This window comes from Parambassis ranga, chromosome 17 (genome assembly GCF_900634625.1).
Source record: "Parambassis ranga chromosome 17, fParRan2.1, whole genome shotgun sequence".
In the NCBI taxonomy this organism is placed as follows: Eukaryota; Metazoa; Chordata; class Actinopteri; family Ambassidae; genus Parambassis; species Parambassis ranga.
This window is the reverse complement of record NC_041037.1, coordinates 2,328,839-2,344,032: the sequence shown is the minus strand read 5'-3', so window position 1 is coordinate 2,344,032 and position 15,194 is coordinate 2,328,839. Positions and strand designations below refer to the sequence as shown.

Here is a 15,194-nt window from a genome sequence, read left to right as displayed (position 1 = left end):
TTCTTCCTCTTCTCTGTCCCCGCTCAGTCTGCACAACAGCAAATGCTTTTAGTAACAGGTCAGGCATGTTGCAGTAATTCCGTGCCCCTGCAATGAACTGTTATTAATAGAAACTGCAAACACACCAGACATTCTTTTGTTTTTCTTCCAAGCAGTCAGCAGTGAAGAGCTGTGGCTGCTCCCTATGGGCAGTGAGCGTAATGCCAGAGAGATGCCACTCTGTGTTTACTGACGTCTCCCAGAGCTCAGTGCAGCTGCGAGGAGGGAGGGAGAGAGAGAGGGAGGAGAAAGAGGAGGCGAGAGCATCACAGCCAGCAAGAGAAAATTCATGTGGAGGAGGGGTTTCATTGAGGGTGAGAGAGGTTATGAGAGATGGTGAGAAAAAGCAAGAGAGAGAGAGACTGTGTCTGTGTGAGGGAGGGAGGAAGATGCTGTTGCCAGGGAACAATGCTGAAATAGAAACCTGCGTCTTTTCCAGCTCGTAGGAGGATGACGAGAGGAGGTTAAGGATGGATGCTAAATGTGAGGGAAGCAGGTGATCCTGACTTTGAGCTGCCTGAGAGAATCAAAGAGAAGGTAAGCAGCTGTGATTACATAACTTTCATAACACAGCTCCCATACGGCTGACATCACCACAGCAGGATTATAGCCTGGGGTGGTGGCATTAGTGTTGGTGGAGGGAGGAAGAGGAGGAGGGTAGCAGGAGAAACGGAGAAAAGAGAGCGATCTTCATGAGCACAGGGGGAGGATTATCTTCTTTTTTTCAAAAAGCAGCACGGGATCTGACGGGCAGAGGACACTGAAAAGATGAACACAGGATTGTGTCTGTCTCCTAATCAATCGCCTCTTCACAGGAGGACACAGCTTCACTCTCGGCCTGTATCCGTAAACAGCAACAATCGTACAGCAGCACAGGACCTGAGCAGAGGAGTGTTCCACCTGCAGATGTAAACAGTGATGGCCCACAGTCAACAGCAGCTTTAAGGAGGAAGCATCTGAAGGCAAAACAGGGAGGAGGACATCCTTTAATACGTGAGTACTCTGCTTTTACATAAGGCCTGACTTTTCTGGTTATGAAGTGCTTCTCCTCAGGGCAGATTCTTATAATGTGAGACATCATTAAATGTGACGCTCAGTGTTTCATTTTCTCTGTGTGGGGTAATTAAAGCCTGGCAGTCATGACAGAATGGCTCCTCTGCTTCCACAAACATTTTAAAGGCCATGGAAACGTCAGTTTTAGCTGACTAGCTTCTCAGTAACAGAGAGTTCTGATCAGATCTGAGCAGCTGTACTGCAAGAAAGATGAGATTTAAAAACTATATCTAAAGATGTTTTTAAAGTAGATTGTTGCTTATTTAGTCATAATAATCATTGCTGTTGGGGACATTTAAGGTGCTCAGACCTGTGTCCTCTTGTCTGTAGATGAAAGTCAATATCATAACATCTCTGTTTTGTGTCATTCTCACTTTATCTCTAAACTATAAGCCGTGTAAATGAATTATAAAAAAAGGGATATTTAAGTGGAAACAACAAAGAATGCATACATTGTCTGTCTCTTGAAACAGAATTTTAGATACTAGGTTTTAGAGGGACAACACAGTCAATAGCTCATGAAGTGTTTGGAAAATGCAGGCGGGCCTGCCATCTGGACACAAATCCCTACCAAACACACACACACACACACCACTGCAACATGTGTCTGTCAATCAGCAGCTCACTGAATGAGCATCTGAGCTGTGGAAAGACCACACACGCACTAATCATGTGAATGTCGTCCTTTAAAAAAAACAAAGTAGGGCAACATGAATTATGATTTATCTTTTATTCAATGTAAACAACTCCTCAGTACAAATTCCTCATCAGGACACAGTGTAAACCGTGTAAACACTACCTCTTTCCTCTGAGTCCAATCACAGCACAGCAGCACTAGCAGCCGCAGGCCCTGCTCCTTTTAGCCCACATTTTCTATTTTTTCCCCCATACGGGATAGCTTCAGCACATCAGTGCCGTCCCAGTGGACAAATGGACTGTGCTAACGTCTGCTATAGCATGAACTCTAGGAAAGCTAGGACAGTGATGTAAAGAGCATCACCCCCCCCCACGTTTCTGACACAAGACACACACATGATGCTCGCTCTTTGCACGACTGATCTCTGATTGTCAGGCTGTGCAAATGACCCAAACACGAGACACTGTACTAAGAAAAGACCATGATGTAATGGAACAACAGTAAACATTTGATTATGCAGGGTAATATGAAAAAAATGTATGTGTAGCTTGTATTGCCTTAGGGAACTTTGCTATGTGAACAATTTGGTGTTTTATTTTTGTCCCGTTCCCGAAGGATGAAGGTGAAAGAACCCAGTGGGACTAAGGTGTGCAGAGTTTGTGCATTTTTCATCCAGTGTGCAAAGATAAAAAATCACATACTCTGTGTTCCTGCTTTCCAAACCGTCTAATTACAGTTTCTAAAACTTCTTCACCTGAAAATAGAACCAGGAGATGCTGAGATTTGCTGATCTCTAAAAACACTGAATCCTACACTTCCACATGGTTTTCCTCTTTTAACCACCCACGACTTCACCACACCTCCAGTTCAGCTATTACAAGTTTGCACTTGAGATTATCTAGATGTAATCATCAGAGTTGCGTACAATGGGTGGAGTACCTCTTTTAATACAGCTACAAGTACTTTTAACACTTGGTTTTCTTCTGAAAGGCTCCATGAATTATTGTGTCTGTTTGTCAGCCACAGTGAGCTGAAGCCCGTCCTCCCGTCGCAGAGGATGGGTACAGCAGAAGCCACTTTACGCATGGACAGCATGGAGGTTAAAGATGAGTGGCAGGATGAAGACTTCCCCAGGTATTTGATTGTATGAGAGAGATCCTGTTTCTGATTGTGTGGCTTTGACAAACACTTGATGGAAAGTCAGTTGTCGTGTGGGTGTGTGTGCGTGCGTGCCTGCTGAAGGCTGAAAGGAAGCAGGTGTGAGCTTCTCTGTGATGCAGTCATGATGAGGTTGTACCATGTCAGTGAATAAAACAGCAGCTAGCAGAGAGAAAAAAAGACAAGTGTCCACAAAGGAGAAATAGCCACCCACTCCCTTATTGGCATAAAGAACAATGACTGTATTCATCATCATACTGAATCAAGTGCGTGGTCATTGGGTTAAAAATGTAGCTCAGTTTATAATAGAGTTAAAATAAGACTGGAACTGGAAATTCTTCATGAAACATTCACAAATGCTTTCACATTTTTTGTCTCCCCTGTTAAATCCACCCTTCAATGCTTGTTGGCGCTTTCCTTACCTTACCTCTACTGACGACATAATAACAGCAATTATGCCAGCAGCTCCGTCAGCTAAGCCCATACTTGTGTTTCAGGGTGTGTATGTCTGCATTCATGTCTGTGTCCTCCTGTCTGATATCTGCTGTAATCAGTCCTCCTGGGTTCAGCCGTCTTATTATAATGTCAGAGGGGAGTTGGTAATGACTGGTGTTGCTGCCTCAAACAACATATATTGTTTCCAGGGGCACACAGTATAGTTAAATCACCATGGAACAAAGAGTAAAATACTAGGAATGGCTGCTCATACTTTTGGGTTTATTTGTGGCTTCTAATTATAATACACTCGCACAACTTGGTAGACCACCAATAAACAATAATTCTGCCTACTAATGCTATCTGTCTTTGTTTATAGACCACTTCCAGAGGATGGAGTCTCATGTGGCCTCACTGACAACAGAAACAGTAGGTGGGAAACAAATCTTATCATATCAGGCTACCTTTGTCAACCAGTAAGACATTTTCCTGATCTGTTGTTTTAGATCCTCCCACCACTCTGAATGTCGGGGAGTCCATGACACAGCACAAGCGCCGCACCCTGGTCGCCCCCGACCTGAACCTGTCTCTGGATCAGAGCGAGGGGTCAGTACTCTCTGACGACTTTCTGGAAACGCCCGACGACCTGGACATCAACGTTGATGACATCGAGACCCCCGATGACACCGACTCACTGGAGTTCATCAACAATGGCAATGAGCTGGAGTGGGAAGGTCAGACAGGACAGAAACTATACTGAATATTTAGATTATTTTAAAGCTGATGAAGCTATGAAGTAGTTCCATAGCTGACAGTTACATTGCAGTAACAGATATCTGACCTTATTGTGCATTTTTTAAAAAGGTTAAGCAATCTGAGCACCAATTCTGCTGTCACCTTGTTTTCAGATGACACCCCTGTGGCCACAGCTAAGCGTCTTCCAGGTGAGAGCGAAGAGGAGCGAGATGCGTCTGGTCGTCTGTGGCGAACAGTGATCATTGGTGACCAGGAGCAACGGATCGACATGCAGGTCATCAGACCCTACCTGAGGGTGGTGACACATGGAGGTTAGTGGGAGAGTGTGTGTTAGGGTGCATCCATAAAGAACTAAAAACGTCTGAACTATGGTAGACAATAAGAAACATTAGGTTTTTGGAAAGGCAAACAAATTCTGAAAATGCCCCCTGCATGGGGTCTGAGGAGAAAATAAAGTCACTCCTGTCTCTTTTCTCTCTCTCAGGGTATTATGGTGAGGGTCTAAATGCCATCATCGTGTTCGCCGCCTGCTACCTTCCTGACAGCAGCTGTGATGACTACACGTACATCATGGAGAATCTCTTCCTGTAAGACCTTTTGTGGCACTCTCACAACACACTCCCTATTGTGGTGTCATATTGTTCATTGGGTTTTTTCCTGTTTTCAGGTATGTTGTGAGCAGTCTGGAGCTGCTGGTTGCAGAAGACTACATGATTATTTATCTGAACGGGGCGACTCCTCGCAGGAAGATGCCAGGAATCAGCTGGCTGAAGAGATGCTACCAGATGATTGACAGAAAGTAAGACAAACAATGTTCTAATTCTCCAGGAAATGTGAGACTGGTGCTTTAGAGGAAGATTCACAGTGTCTGAATATGTCCTGCAGACTGAGGAAGAATCTAAAGTGTCTCATCATCGCTCACCCGACATGGTTCATTCGAACTGTCCTGGCCATCTCGAGACCTTTCATCAGGTAAGGGCCAAATTTATCGCCCAGTTGGCTGTGAACAGCTCTTGAAAACAGAAAGAAGATAGTAAGATGTCAAAGTCATGTGATTTAATGCACATTCAGAAACAACATACTAGTGTTGCTGTGGCATGCCAGCAGAGTATGTGCGATGATTTGTGACACTAATAGCATGTTGTTGACGGTTCCTGCAGTGTGAAGTTCATGGATAAGATCCGATATGTTCACACCCTGGAGGAGCTCAGTCAGATTATCCCCATGGAGCATGTGCAGATCCCCGAGTGCGTGCTGCAGTAAGTACTCTCTGCCACCAAGGGTCACTGTGGAGACCCTGCACATATCCTGGAGAGCACCAAGCTACATAAATCAAAAATCATGGCTTAAGAGTGATGATAACCTCCAGTACGATGAGCAGAGCGACCCTCAGACATGTATTTATCAATCATTTGTTGTTACTGAGAGTGATTTGTGTAATTTTAGGGTTTGTTTAAATGTACAGCTGTATATTTATTTTGCTGGTCGGTAATTAAGATACAGTATGGATCTTAACAGCACAACTTCCTGTGCAGCTACCAGCCTGAATTAGTGGACTGTAATTGGGTGTAGCGTATCATTTAATTGCACTGCAGTGAATATTTCAACACAACAAGAGAGGCCTATTACAGTGTGATCTGTCATGACACATTAATCATTTATATGAATTTGTTTTAAAGGTATGACGAGAAGAAGATAAGAGCACAGAGGGAAAGGTGAGCAATAGAGTTTGTTCCTAAAATGCTTTAAATGCTGATTTTCTTGCACATCAGTTGTACTACTATTTACCTCTCGTACCTACAGACTCGAGCAAGATCAGCAGCAGAACAACTCGACACACCCTAAAGAAAGGTGACATTTTACTGTTGGAAGTCATTCATTTAATCCTATAAGATTAATATAAGTAAATTAATCTTTTAAGTGCATTGATGCTCTTAACACCGACCTAATATGGGCGAGAAGTCCAAGCAAAACATTTACATTTATTTTGGTCTTGGTTTTAATTTGTGGTGTGTAGGCCAAAGTCAATGATGGCAGAGGTGGGTCGTGACATCTGACATTAAGGTAAGAGCTCTCCCTCATTATATCCCCCCCTTCATCAGATTTTCCAGGCTGGTTTGTAATGTCAGCCTACTGTAACTAATCTCCGACATACAGGGAAATGTTCTCTTCTGCACACGCATGTATGCTTATGTGTGCAAAGCTGACACGATGCACCGTAAATCAGCTGCTTGATGTTGGAACATGGGTCACTGGACAAAAGTCTAAATAATCAGCCAGATCCAAAATTACAGTATCAGAACGACTCAGGTGTCGGATATTAAATACAGAGAAATGAAAATAGTAGTTGAGCAAAACTACACCTATAAAAAGTAATTAAATAAACAAGTGTGTGCTCCCCAGTCCTCCCCGGTGTCCTGTCCTGATTGTAAAACAGACATACAGTCATAGTGTTTAATCACTGCCATTCACCAAGTCCTGCTCATTTCGCCAAGTCATGCTTCGCCTCTATAAACTCAGACTGTGAATGTGAATCCAAGATATGTTAGCCGATCCTCAAACATCGCTCCCTGTTACATAAAGTACACAGCTGCTCCTCTCTTCAAACATGCCTGCACACAACCAATCAATGCTATTTTTAATGGGCTGAACGAACAAGGTCCAAGCAAATTGATCCCCGCCTCGGAGCCTGCGGTTAAACGAGGGGGAAATACCCGCCGTGGCTGGTCAGGGTGGGTTAGGATGGGCGATGCGGATTATTTTAGAAACCCCATGTACTGCTGACCGTTCCTACCGACCCTCATATATCAAAAGAACGATCAGGCAGAGGACTGGCCGACATCCCAGGAATGGACACAGGCACCGTCTTCTAACCACATGCCAGCAGAGAAAAATGAATATGCAAACTCGATATGTGTCGAGGTGGATTTAGTTTAGGTTTAGAGCATGGCTGCTGACACGCTGCCAAGCTGAAACACTATATATGAAGAGTTGCATGCGCTGTGAGGTTAAAGAGGACAGATTTAAAAAAAAAAAATTCAACTTTTAATGTATTTGCATTGCAGAGCTGTTAAGATGTGGGGAACATTCATTCATTAAACCTGGAACCAGCATCACAAGCTTCTTGCACAGGATTACAGTCAATCGACTTTTAGGCAATCATTCCTTCAATATTCCTCTTATCTTCAGTGACATGCTCGCTTCAAGTTCATTTCACTTCAAGCTCCTGCTTCCTGCATGTCAAGTCGAGCTGCAGCATGACGTCCGCTACTGCGAATGAAAACCGAGGGACTCTTCAAAGCATCTTCAAACAGACCTGGGAACATTGTGTACATATTTGTAATATATTTTTGACAGAGGTGTTTGCACATGGATGGCATGGCTATCATTATGGTTTAATGGATATTTGACTGTGCAATGTTGAAATCCTACAGTAGATGTAACTGATGCAAACATTGTGGTAAACGTCTTTCCAGTTCAGACTTGAATCTGCAGGTGGCATGCTGGTTTATATTCTTCCTGTCTTTGTTACATGTTTTCGTCAAAAGTTTTACAGAATGAAGAGATGTCATTGTTACAAAGGAAATATTGTATATTTAGATAATATAAGAGAGAGTCAACTGAAAAAAAAGTGTTATTTATGAAAATGTGCCCTTTACTGTTTGTAATAAAAATAATAAATACATAAATACATAAATGAGCAAATGACCTAAAGCTTTGTGGTGATTATTCACCTCCTGCATGTTGTTCACCTTTGTGGTCAAGAATGTTTTTTGAAAAATCCCGATGAGTTATTATTGGGTATAATTATGATCTATGAGTGTGTTGGCCAAGTCACTTGATGGTCACCTGGCCTGTCCTCTGCTGCTCTTTATGGGGGTCATCTGGGCTCAATATCCTTCAAGTGACTACTCTTTATTTTTATATGAACTATACTGTGATCACAAGGTATTAGCACTGAACTTTTCATTACCCATAACACACTTTAGAGTTATAATTATTTTATTATTATTTTTATTATTGTTATTATCCAGGTAAACATGAATGTATTGCCATGTCATCTGATACAGACTCCAATATCTATGGACTCCAAGGTTCGAGTCCCCCCTGACACCACAGGCTGTTTTGTTTTCACCTGGTGTTCAGGTTTGCTTCCACCCACACTAGTAGGTTTTTTAACTGTATATAACAAAGATCTATGAAGATCAGGCTTTAAAAACAGGATGAGGGGTTGTTAGGTTCATTCTAAAACACTGGCATGTGACATTTTTTTATGTGCTGTGATATCTGCAGCTCAGAGTTCAAGTCCTTCAGATAGCAGCGGCTGTAAAAGAGTGTTCAAACACAAGGTCGGACACACACACACACATCCTGGAGGTGTGTAACAATCAGGGCTGATAAGCAGAAGCTGATTAAGCTCAGAGAAATGGACATGTTTTATCACACCTATAGCTGTGACTCGAGGCACTGCAGTCACATGGTTGGTTGCCATATGTACTCTAGTTGGTTGCATCAGAAATATGCGTGACGCAGCAGGCAGAAAGGCTAAATATAGAGCTCCTGGTTTTCACTCAGCTGAAGTTGTCCAAGCACGGAAAGTTACAAAATAATAAGTGATGTAATACAGATGTCTCAGAGAATATTGTGTGTATAAATTGTGCAAATAATATTTCTTTTCCCCCTGTCCACTAAGCTCCCTTATGATAAATGGCATTAAAAGTTTAAAACCTACTTATTCAAATTCTGTTTTAAATAAAGAGGATTCATTTAATTATTTACAATTCTTTACATCTTGTCCAAACATCGTTGGGTGTGTGATTTGTCATGCCTTTGGGGTGGCCACTGTTCACTGACCCCTGACAGCAGCAGGTGGAAAATTAGGGATCTACTTTCATGCAACTGTGAGGCTCTTCAGTAGCCCTTGTCGGTCCCGTGGGCTGGGAGGCGGTGGCTCATTGGCCGCAGGAAAAAAGGGGGCGGATTGGTCTGAGAGGCTGTGACGCCGCGGCTCTGAATCCTTTAAATGTCCGGCAGAGAGATTGTCTATCAATGAAGTAGTAAAAGGGGGGGAACGGCTGCAGTGGAGGAGAAGGAGAAGGCTTTGTTAAGACTCTTTGCGTTGGCTGGGCTCCCTGCTTTTATTTACTGAATTCCAGAGGTGACCAACACACAAAAAAAAGAATTAAAAAAATGAAGTTCATCATTGGCATTGGAGGGTGAGTATCATTTTATCCCTATAATTAGCTAAGAAACTGCACAAGTCTTCAATGTGACTCATGTATGTGTGGCTTTAATTTCAGAGTGACCAACGGTGGGAAGACCACTCTGACTAACAGACTACTAAAGACATTACCCAACTGTTGCGTGGTGCATCAGGATGATTTTTTCAAGGTAAGCTAATTAAAATCTTATTTTTTTGTCTATTTTTTTACATCAAGATGTTTGAAAGGTAGAGTAAGAGTTTATTTGTTTTAATTTAAAAAAAAATCTGCTACATTAAAGTTGCCCTTGAAGGCATTTTATGCTCAGAAATAAGCCACCAGTCTGACCTGCAGATGTCCTGTCATCGCAGTAGCCTAGTAATACATCTGGCTGATTGTCTCCTGGACAGCCAATGAAAGGGCTGAGCGTCCCCACTTAAAGTCAGACTTCGTCCTACTACTAAACTACCAACATTTTTTTTTTTTTATTAACTTCATTCGGCTTTTTAAAAAAAAAGAAGCCAGAAGATTTTATTTTCTCCTGCAGCAACAAATCTTGTCGTGGTGCATTCAGGGCCCATCAGGAAAAAAAAAACACATGCTTAGGACTAACCCTAATAATGATCTCCACCTCTTCCTCAAGCTTCTCCTGCGTAGCTTTAAAAGTTTAAGCAACTAAATTTTTAAAAACGCTTTCAAATAAAAGAAAGAAAGAAAACAGCTGTCACCGTCCGTTCACTTTTGGTGGAGACGAGTCCCTGACTTGTCCTGTCCAGGTGCGATCAGCTCCGACTGGTTACTAGGTTGCAGCAATGTTTTATTGGTGACTGTTATTTCAGAGACCCGATCAAATAGAAGTCGGGGAGGACGGCTTTAGAAAGTGGGATGGTAAGAATGGATTTCGCGTAGGAAAACCTTGCAGTAATGTACTTTTTCTTTCCTGCACATTTCTTTGGTTTGGTAACCAATCAATCCTAAAACTTTTCTTTTCTATTCAATCAAACATTCTGTGAATGCTACAGACATTCACTAACCGTGACTAATGTGTGTTAAAGCACATTGGTGAGCAGTGTTGGTTTTTGCATGTGTGGTGAAACCTCTTCTTTTTCTTCTCTCTTCCCTTGTTGTGTATCAGTGATCGACGCCCTGGACATGGAGGCTATGGTCAACACTGTGAAAGGCTGGCAGGAGAACCCAGTCAAGTTTGCGCGCTCTCACGGTGTCAGCCTGTCACCCGAAGCCGAAGAATCCGAGGATAAGGCCGTCCATATTCTCATCGTGGAGGGATTCCTGGTCTACAACTACAAGTGGGTCCCTGTTTTTTTAGTAACCCACAGGCCTCTTGACCCTCTAAAGCTTTTCACTAACCTGAGCTCCTGTCTGCAGGCCTCTTATTGAGATCTACGACAAATGTTTCTACATTTCCATTCCTTATGAGGAGTGCAAAAGGAGGAGGAGGTAATGAGCTCCTGGAGTGACTTCCTTCTACAGATTACACTCATGGGTTTAGCCTTAATAACACCTGATTCTGCCTCTGCAGTACAAGGACGTACACAGTCCCTGACCCACCTGGCCTGTTCGACGGCCACGTCTGGCCCATGTACTTGAAACACAGGAAAGAGATGGAGGACAACTGTGACAGAATCGGTCTGTAACGCCTCTGATCCTCTGTGTGTGTGTCTGATTCTAACATAAAAAAATATGCATCTCTAAATTTGTCTGTTTTTGGACAGTGTACCTCGATGGGATGACATCAAAAGACGATATCTACAACAGTGTGTATGAAAACATTCAGAACTCCCTGCTCAACAACTTATAGGTAATAAAAAACCATCCATCATTTGAGCAGGCAGGTTAGTAAACCTGTTGGATTCAGAGTGAGTAACGTCTTTATTTCTCTCTCTCTCTCCACAGCAGGACGGGGCTAACAGCGGATTTGTGTACAAACTTGTAAATAGGATTTTGAGTAACAGTGTAACAACAACACTGTACTTCTAGCCTGATATGTAAATAGTCATAATCACACTGTAACTTATTAAAGGTAGGGTAGGAGATTTTGAAAACTCAGTGAGAGTCAGCCAGATTTGGAAAGTAAACACACGCCCCTTTCTCTCGGAGCTCACCCTGAAGCCACGCCTCCCAATCACATGGACGCGCATCACCTGAAGACGAGCTGCGGTCTGTGACTTCGGCCATCATGCACGTACCTCTCTGGTGCACACAGAGCAGGAAGAGAGTGACAACCAGCCAATACTCTGCACAGGGGCGCGTCGTAGGATTGGCTGATGTTTTTAGTGTTTTATAGCTTCCACAGATGATTCATATTCTTCGTTTTAAAGCAAAACTGCCGAACTAATCGGTTGCTATCGGATTGTAAAGAGAAGTTACACTAATTTAACAAAAAGTGCATCAGAATGAAACCTCCTACCCTACCTTTAAGAACTACTGGTAGAAGCGTTGTGTTTTGTATAATCCTGTGTAACTTTTTGTAAAAGATAAGCCACCTCTGGACTGCCCAGTGATTCACACCAGATCTGAACTCTGAGCTATGTGAAGAAAGCATCAAACTGGGAGGAAAAGAATTTGTGTCTCGCAACTCAAAGAAATAACTTGAATCTACTTCATGGTTCCTGTTTTTCTTTCTACTGTCTCAAAAAACACACACAAACACACACACCTGTATGAAGCCTGGAATGAGTCATGACATCCTTATCACAGCAGTGAAGGTGTTAATGAGAAAAGGTTTTCTATGAAAACAGGAAACAACATTCATACTGACAACAAAGCATGCCATCATATTTTCACACTGTAGCTGCCCATGTTTATTAAAACACCACACAGTGTCCCAATATATTTCTGTAATGTACTCACAGTGTGTTTATGTCTTCCCACAATGCATGTGTGGTCATCTACATATAGTGTCTGTAACACCCATACTTGTGTTTACCTCTCTAGCTGATGCTGAAATGCTTCACTCGGGCCTTTAACAGCATCCTCCTCCAAAGCTCATGATAAAATGAACAGCGTGATATTTCTATAAACACCACCTTTCACCTGCATCCACTCAGAGAAGGTCAGAACAAACGGCTTGCTAAAAACAAACCCCTTCCCTGTGAGCACCAGGGGTTTGTTTAAAGGCTTTTTTATGCTTCTCTGCTGTTCTAACATTAACTAAGCCTTCATGCAGTGCAGATTGAAGGAGGTAAAGCCTGCGCTGTGTGAACGGGGGGTTTGATGCTCGACCCTCAGCCAACACTGTCTGTCTGCACAGAAATGAGGGGAGACACAGACGGGTGCATTTTCACTTTTATTGATTGTTAAAATCAAAAAAGCAAGTGAAGGATATTTAAACCATGCCGCTGTGGTTTCTGTAATTGTCTCTGACAGATTTACAGCAAAGGAGCGGTGTCACCCAGACGGTTTTCTCCTTGTAGTCGCCTCTCACTGTACATCACTCTGAGGAACGGCCGGCCGGCTCTGTCTCAGGAGCAGGCAGGGTGTGTTAGGGGGGGAGTTCAGAGTCTTGTGATGCGTTTCTGGAGGTTTTTACATGCCAACAGTTGGCCCGGGGCAGAGTGTCGCTGCTCTGTACGTTTATATTTAGGCTAAGTGCCTGAGGTGTCAGGGGAATATTTTTAACAAGTGTACAGCCAGTTACTGATTGCCACACACTCAGTCTGGTCTGAGTCAGGGGCCTGTTCCCCCCCACCCTGGTAAGGTGAGAACCTTGTGGGTTGGCATGTGATCCCACCTCACCGGCCGCCATGGCAACCCCCCTTAAATGTACAGCTGGGGGCGTCCATATTAGGGCGGAGAGCGAGTGAGACAGCTGTCACACGCCTGAAAGGCATCATACGAGTGAGCCAGGACCCCTGAGGCATGCAAACAGTTGTGGTTATGCCGCAAGAATATTTATGACGGCCTCACTGACACAAACACGGAGGACCAGCTGAATCCATTTTGAGGACACACTTGACTTTAACCCCACTTATTCAGCATTTATAAGTAGGACCTGACCACTGAGTTATCCATCATACATACTTATCATAGTGCACAGTTAATAGGTTTTTCACTCATGGCAGTATTGTCTCCTGTGTTACTTTCTTTTTATTCTCAAGACGTTGACTTGATAACTTTAAAACAAACTGTTAAAAATTCGAAAAATAATGATTATAGTAATAAAAACCCTATGTATATGTAACCCTTTATTAAATGTTCCTTACTGAAAACAAATAATATACATTTAAATGTTTCATAATAAGAAAACAAATACACAAAATAAGCTTTGTGTGCCAACAACGACTAGTCGCCTCACACTGTACTTTACTGTAAATTAAAACTTAAATTAGCATTATTTTATGTCAGTTTAGGTAAGTTTTTGGGGTTTTTTTTCAGCCGTGTGTGAACAGCTCTACTAAAGTCCACCACACAACCTGCTATTAAAAGGTTAACAAACACATGGAGGACTTAATACACCATTCAACAGAGAATGAGGCTGAAGGTCACACACAATGTACATTATGAAGATGTCTTGAAACTAAACTTATAGCCCAGCATAATGTAGATTAAATGTTATGATGATTGAATCATATTAGTTGAAGTTCTGGTTTCAGCTAATATTATCCAAGAGAGGGTTAATGATGAGTTCTGAAGTGTTTACTGTTGCATATGTTATATTACACAATAGTACATTACACATATTAAATAGTATATATAAATAGTATATTAGTTACTTTTTGAAATGTAAATATAAATGTGTGAAGGCACCACTAACAGTTTAAATAACATAAATAATAGAATTACCTAGAAAGAACTTTTTCACTGCCTCCCTCACTTTATCAAGCCTGAGGCTGTGTTAACCCCTCAAGACTTTACGTTTTCATCCAGGGTCAACTTAGCAGACGTCCTTTTAATAGATGACATATTAAAAAGCTTTGTCACGTGCAGATGGAAGAAAACGTGATGAATCATGTTGCTCAAAGCTGAAACGCGAGCAGAGCTGAGCGGCTGATTCAAGCACCGGTTAATCAAAGATAAGAAACCTGCAGATGACGCAGTCGAATGACCCATCAGTCATCTTTCACCAGGCATTCTACACTTTTATCTACACTTTAAATAAAGCAGTATAATAATGTTCATTGTCCAAACATTGTTTCAGCATCTCACCTGTACTGTCTCCCCATGATCTGCTGTAAACGCTCGGGATCTATCATTTTATCCTCAGAATGGCCTCAGGGGAAGACAACAGGTATATTCCTTGTACGGGGAAGTTTCTTGTGGTAAAACCATTTTAAGACCATCATCATCATCATCATCATCATCTTCGTTTAACCTCACAAGAAGCAAAGCTGTGAGCAGCCCTGGGTACCTAGATTCATGGGATAAGATATATTCAAAGCGTAAAAGAATTAGTCTTTCACACGGGGAGAGATCTGCTGCTGCTGCTGCAGGTGACCATGAAAACAACCACAAACTGTTTATTTTATTTCAAAAACATCCTAATTATTACAGCACACATCAGATTTTGTGGCAACATTTGCTGTGATTTGTTTACGTTCACGTCAGACACACAAGAAAGACTGAATTCAACGTTTAATACTCACTGGCTAACTTTTGAGGGGTTACATGTCCTGCTCGGGAAGTCTTGTGCCAAACCAGTGCTGAGGATCTGTGGCTCTTATAAATCTGGATGGCGTGAGGCAGCAGCAGCAGCAGCAAGAGGTGGAGGAGGGCGGTGCTGGGACTTTGGAACAAGGGGAGGTCTCTTTGGCTAAGAATAGAAAAGCATGGAGGATCCATTCTGATGCCCTATTTGGCAGAGGAAGGACAAACGGTGATACTTCTTCTGAGCGGTGACAGACTCTGAGTCCTCAGTGTGTCAGAGAGTGTGTCTTATGTCATTTGTGACCCATTTC

General features: G+C 42.5%; 2 protein-coding genes and 1 long non-coding RNA gene across 7 annotated transcripts; 2 read left to right on the top strand and 1 right to left on the bottom strand.

Annotated features, from left to right (window-relative positions):
* Positions 1-422: 422 nt before the first annotated feature.
* Positions 423-7,725, top strand: atcayb (ATCAY kinesin light chain interacting caytaxin b). 3 transcript variants are annotated; one of them, XM_028427040.1, is made up of 14 exons: positions 423-576; positions 855-1,032; positions 2,756-2,863; positions 3,702-3,751; positions 3,829-4,056; positions 4,231-4,389; positions 4,563-4,665; positions 4,746-4,877; positions 4,964-5,050; positions 5,239-5,337; positions 5,758-5,793; positions 5,882-5,929; positions 6,096-6,142; positions 7,144-7,725. In XM_028427040.1, the coding sequence occupies exons 3-13, from the start codon at positions 2,787-2,789 to the stop codon at positions 6,133-6,135; spliced, it is 1,059 nt and encodes a 352-aa protein (XP_028282841.1). In that variant the 5' UTR covers positions 423-576; positions 855-1,032; positions 2,756-2,786; the 3' UTR covers positions 6,136-6,142; positions 7,144-7,725. The 3 variants fall into 3 exon arrangements, with proteins under 3 accessions (XP_028282841.1, XP_028282840.1, XP_028282842.1); XM_028427039.1 differs by having other exon boundaries at positions 2,750-2,863; XM_028427041.1 differs by lacking the exons at positions 423-576; positions 855-1,032 and having other exon boundaries at positions 2,732-2,863.
* Positions 3,905-14,987, bottom strand: LOC114449408 (uncharacterized). Its single transcript, XR_003671991.1, has 5 exons — positions 14,883-14,987; positions 14,446-14,647; positions 5,001-5,090; positions 4,220-4,367; positions 3,905-4,043 (listed from the first exon to the last, which is right to left on the bottom strand). It is a non-coding gene; the product is annotated as an uncharacterized LOC114449408 (long non-coding RNA).
* On the top strand, positions 9,110-11,438 carry nmrk2 (nicotinamide riboside kinase 2). Of its 3 annotated transcripts, none has more exons than XM_028427043.1 (8): positions 9,110-9,294; positions 9,379-9,469; positions 10,119-10,167; positions 10,415-10,586; positions 10,666-10,737; positions 10,820-10,926; positions 11,013-11,098; positions 11,197-11,438. In XM_028427043.1, the coding sequence occupies exons 1-7, from the start codon at positions 9,269-9,271 to the stop codon at positions 11,096-11,098; spliced, it is 603 nt and encodes a 200-aa protein (XP_028282844.1). In that variant the 5' UTR covers positions 9,110-9,268; the 3' UTR covers positions 11,197-11,438. The 3 variants fall into 3 exon arrangements, with proteins under 3 accessions (XP_028282844.1, XP_028282843.1, XP_028282845.1); XM_028427042.1 differs by having other exon boundaries at positions 11,194-11,438; XM_028427044.1 differs by lacking the exon at positions 10,119-10,167 and having other exon boundaries at positions 9,124-9,294; positions 11,194-11,438.
* Positions 14,988-15,194: the final 207 nt, after the last annotated feature.

What these genes read in the sequence shown, in the direction of transcription:
- atcayb (XM_028427040.1), top strand. Translation starts at nt 2,787, where the DNA reads ATGGGTACAGCAGAAGCCACTTTACGCATGGACAGCATGGAGGTTAAA. An exon ending in CCTCACTGACAACAGAAACA is followed by an intron (nt 3,752 to 3,828) that starts GTAGGTGGGAAA and finishes CTGTTGTTTTAG; the next exon opens with ATCCTCCCACCACTCTGAAT. An exon ending in ATCTCGAGACCTTTCATCAG is followed by an intron (nt 5,051 to 5,238) that starts GTAAGGGCCAAA and finishes CGGTTCCTGCAG; the next exon opens with TGTGAAGTTCATGGATAAGA.
- nmrk2 (XM_028427043.1), top strand. Translation starts at nt 9,269, where the DNA reads ATGAAGTTCATCATTGGCATTGGAGG. An exon ending in ATCAGGATGATTTTTTCAAG is followed by an intron (nt 9,470 to 10,118) that starts GTAAGCTAATTA and finishes CTGTTATTTCAG; the next exon opens with AGACCCGATCAAATAGAAGT. An exon ending in CGGCTTTAGAAAGTGGGATG is followed by an intron (nt 10,168 to 10,414) that starts GTAAGAATGGAT and finishes GTTGTGTATCAG; the next exon opens with TGATCGACGCCCTGGACATG.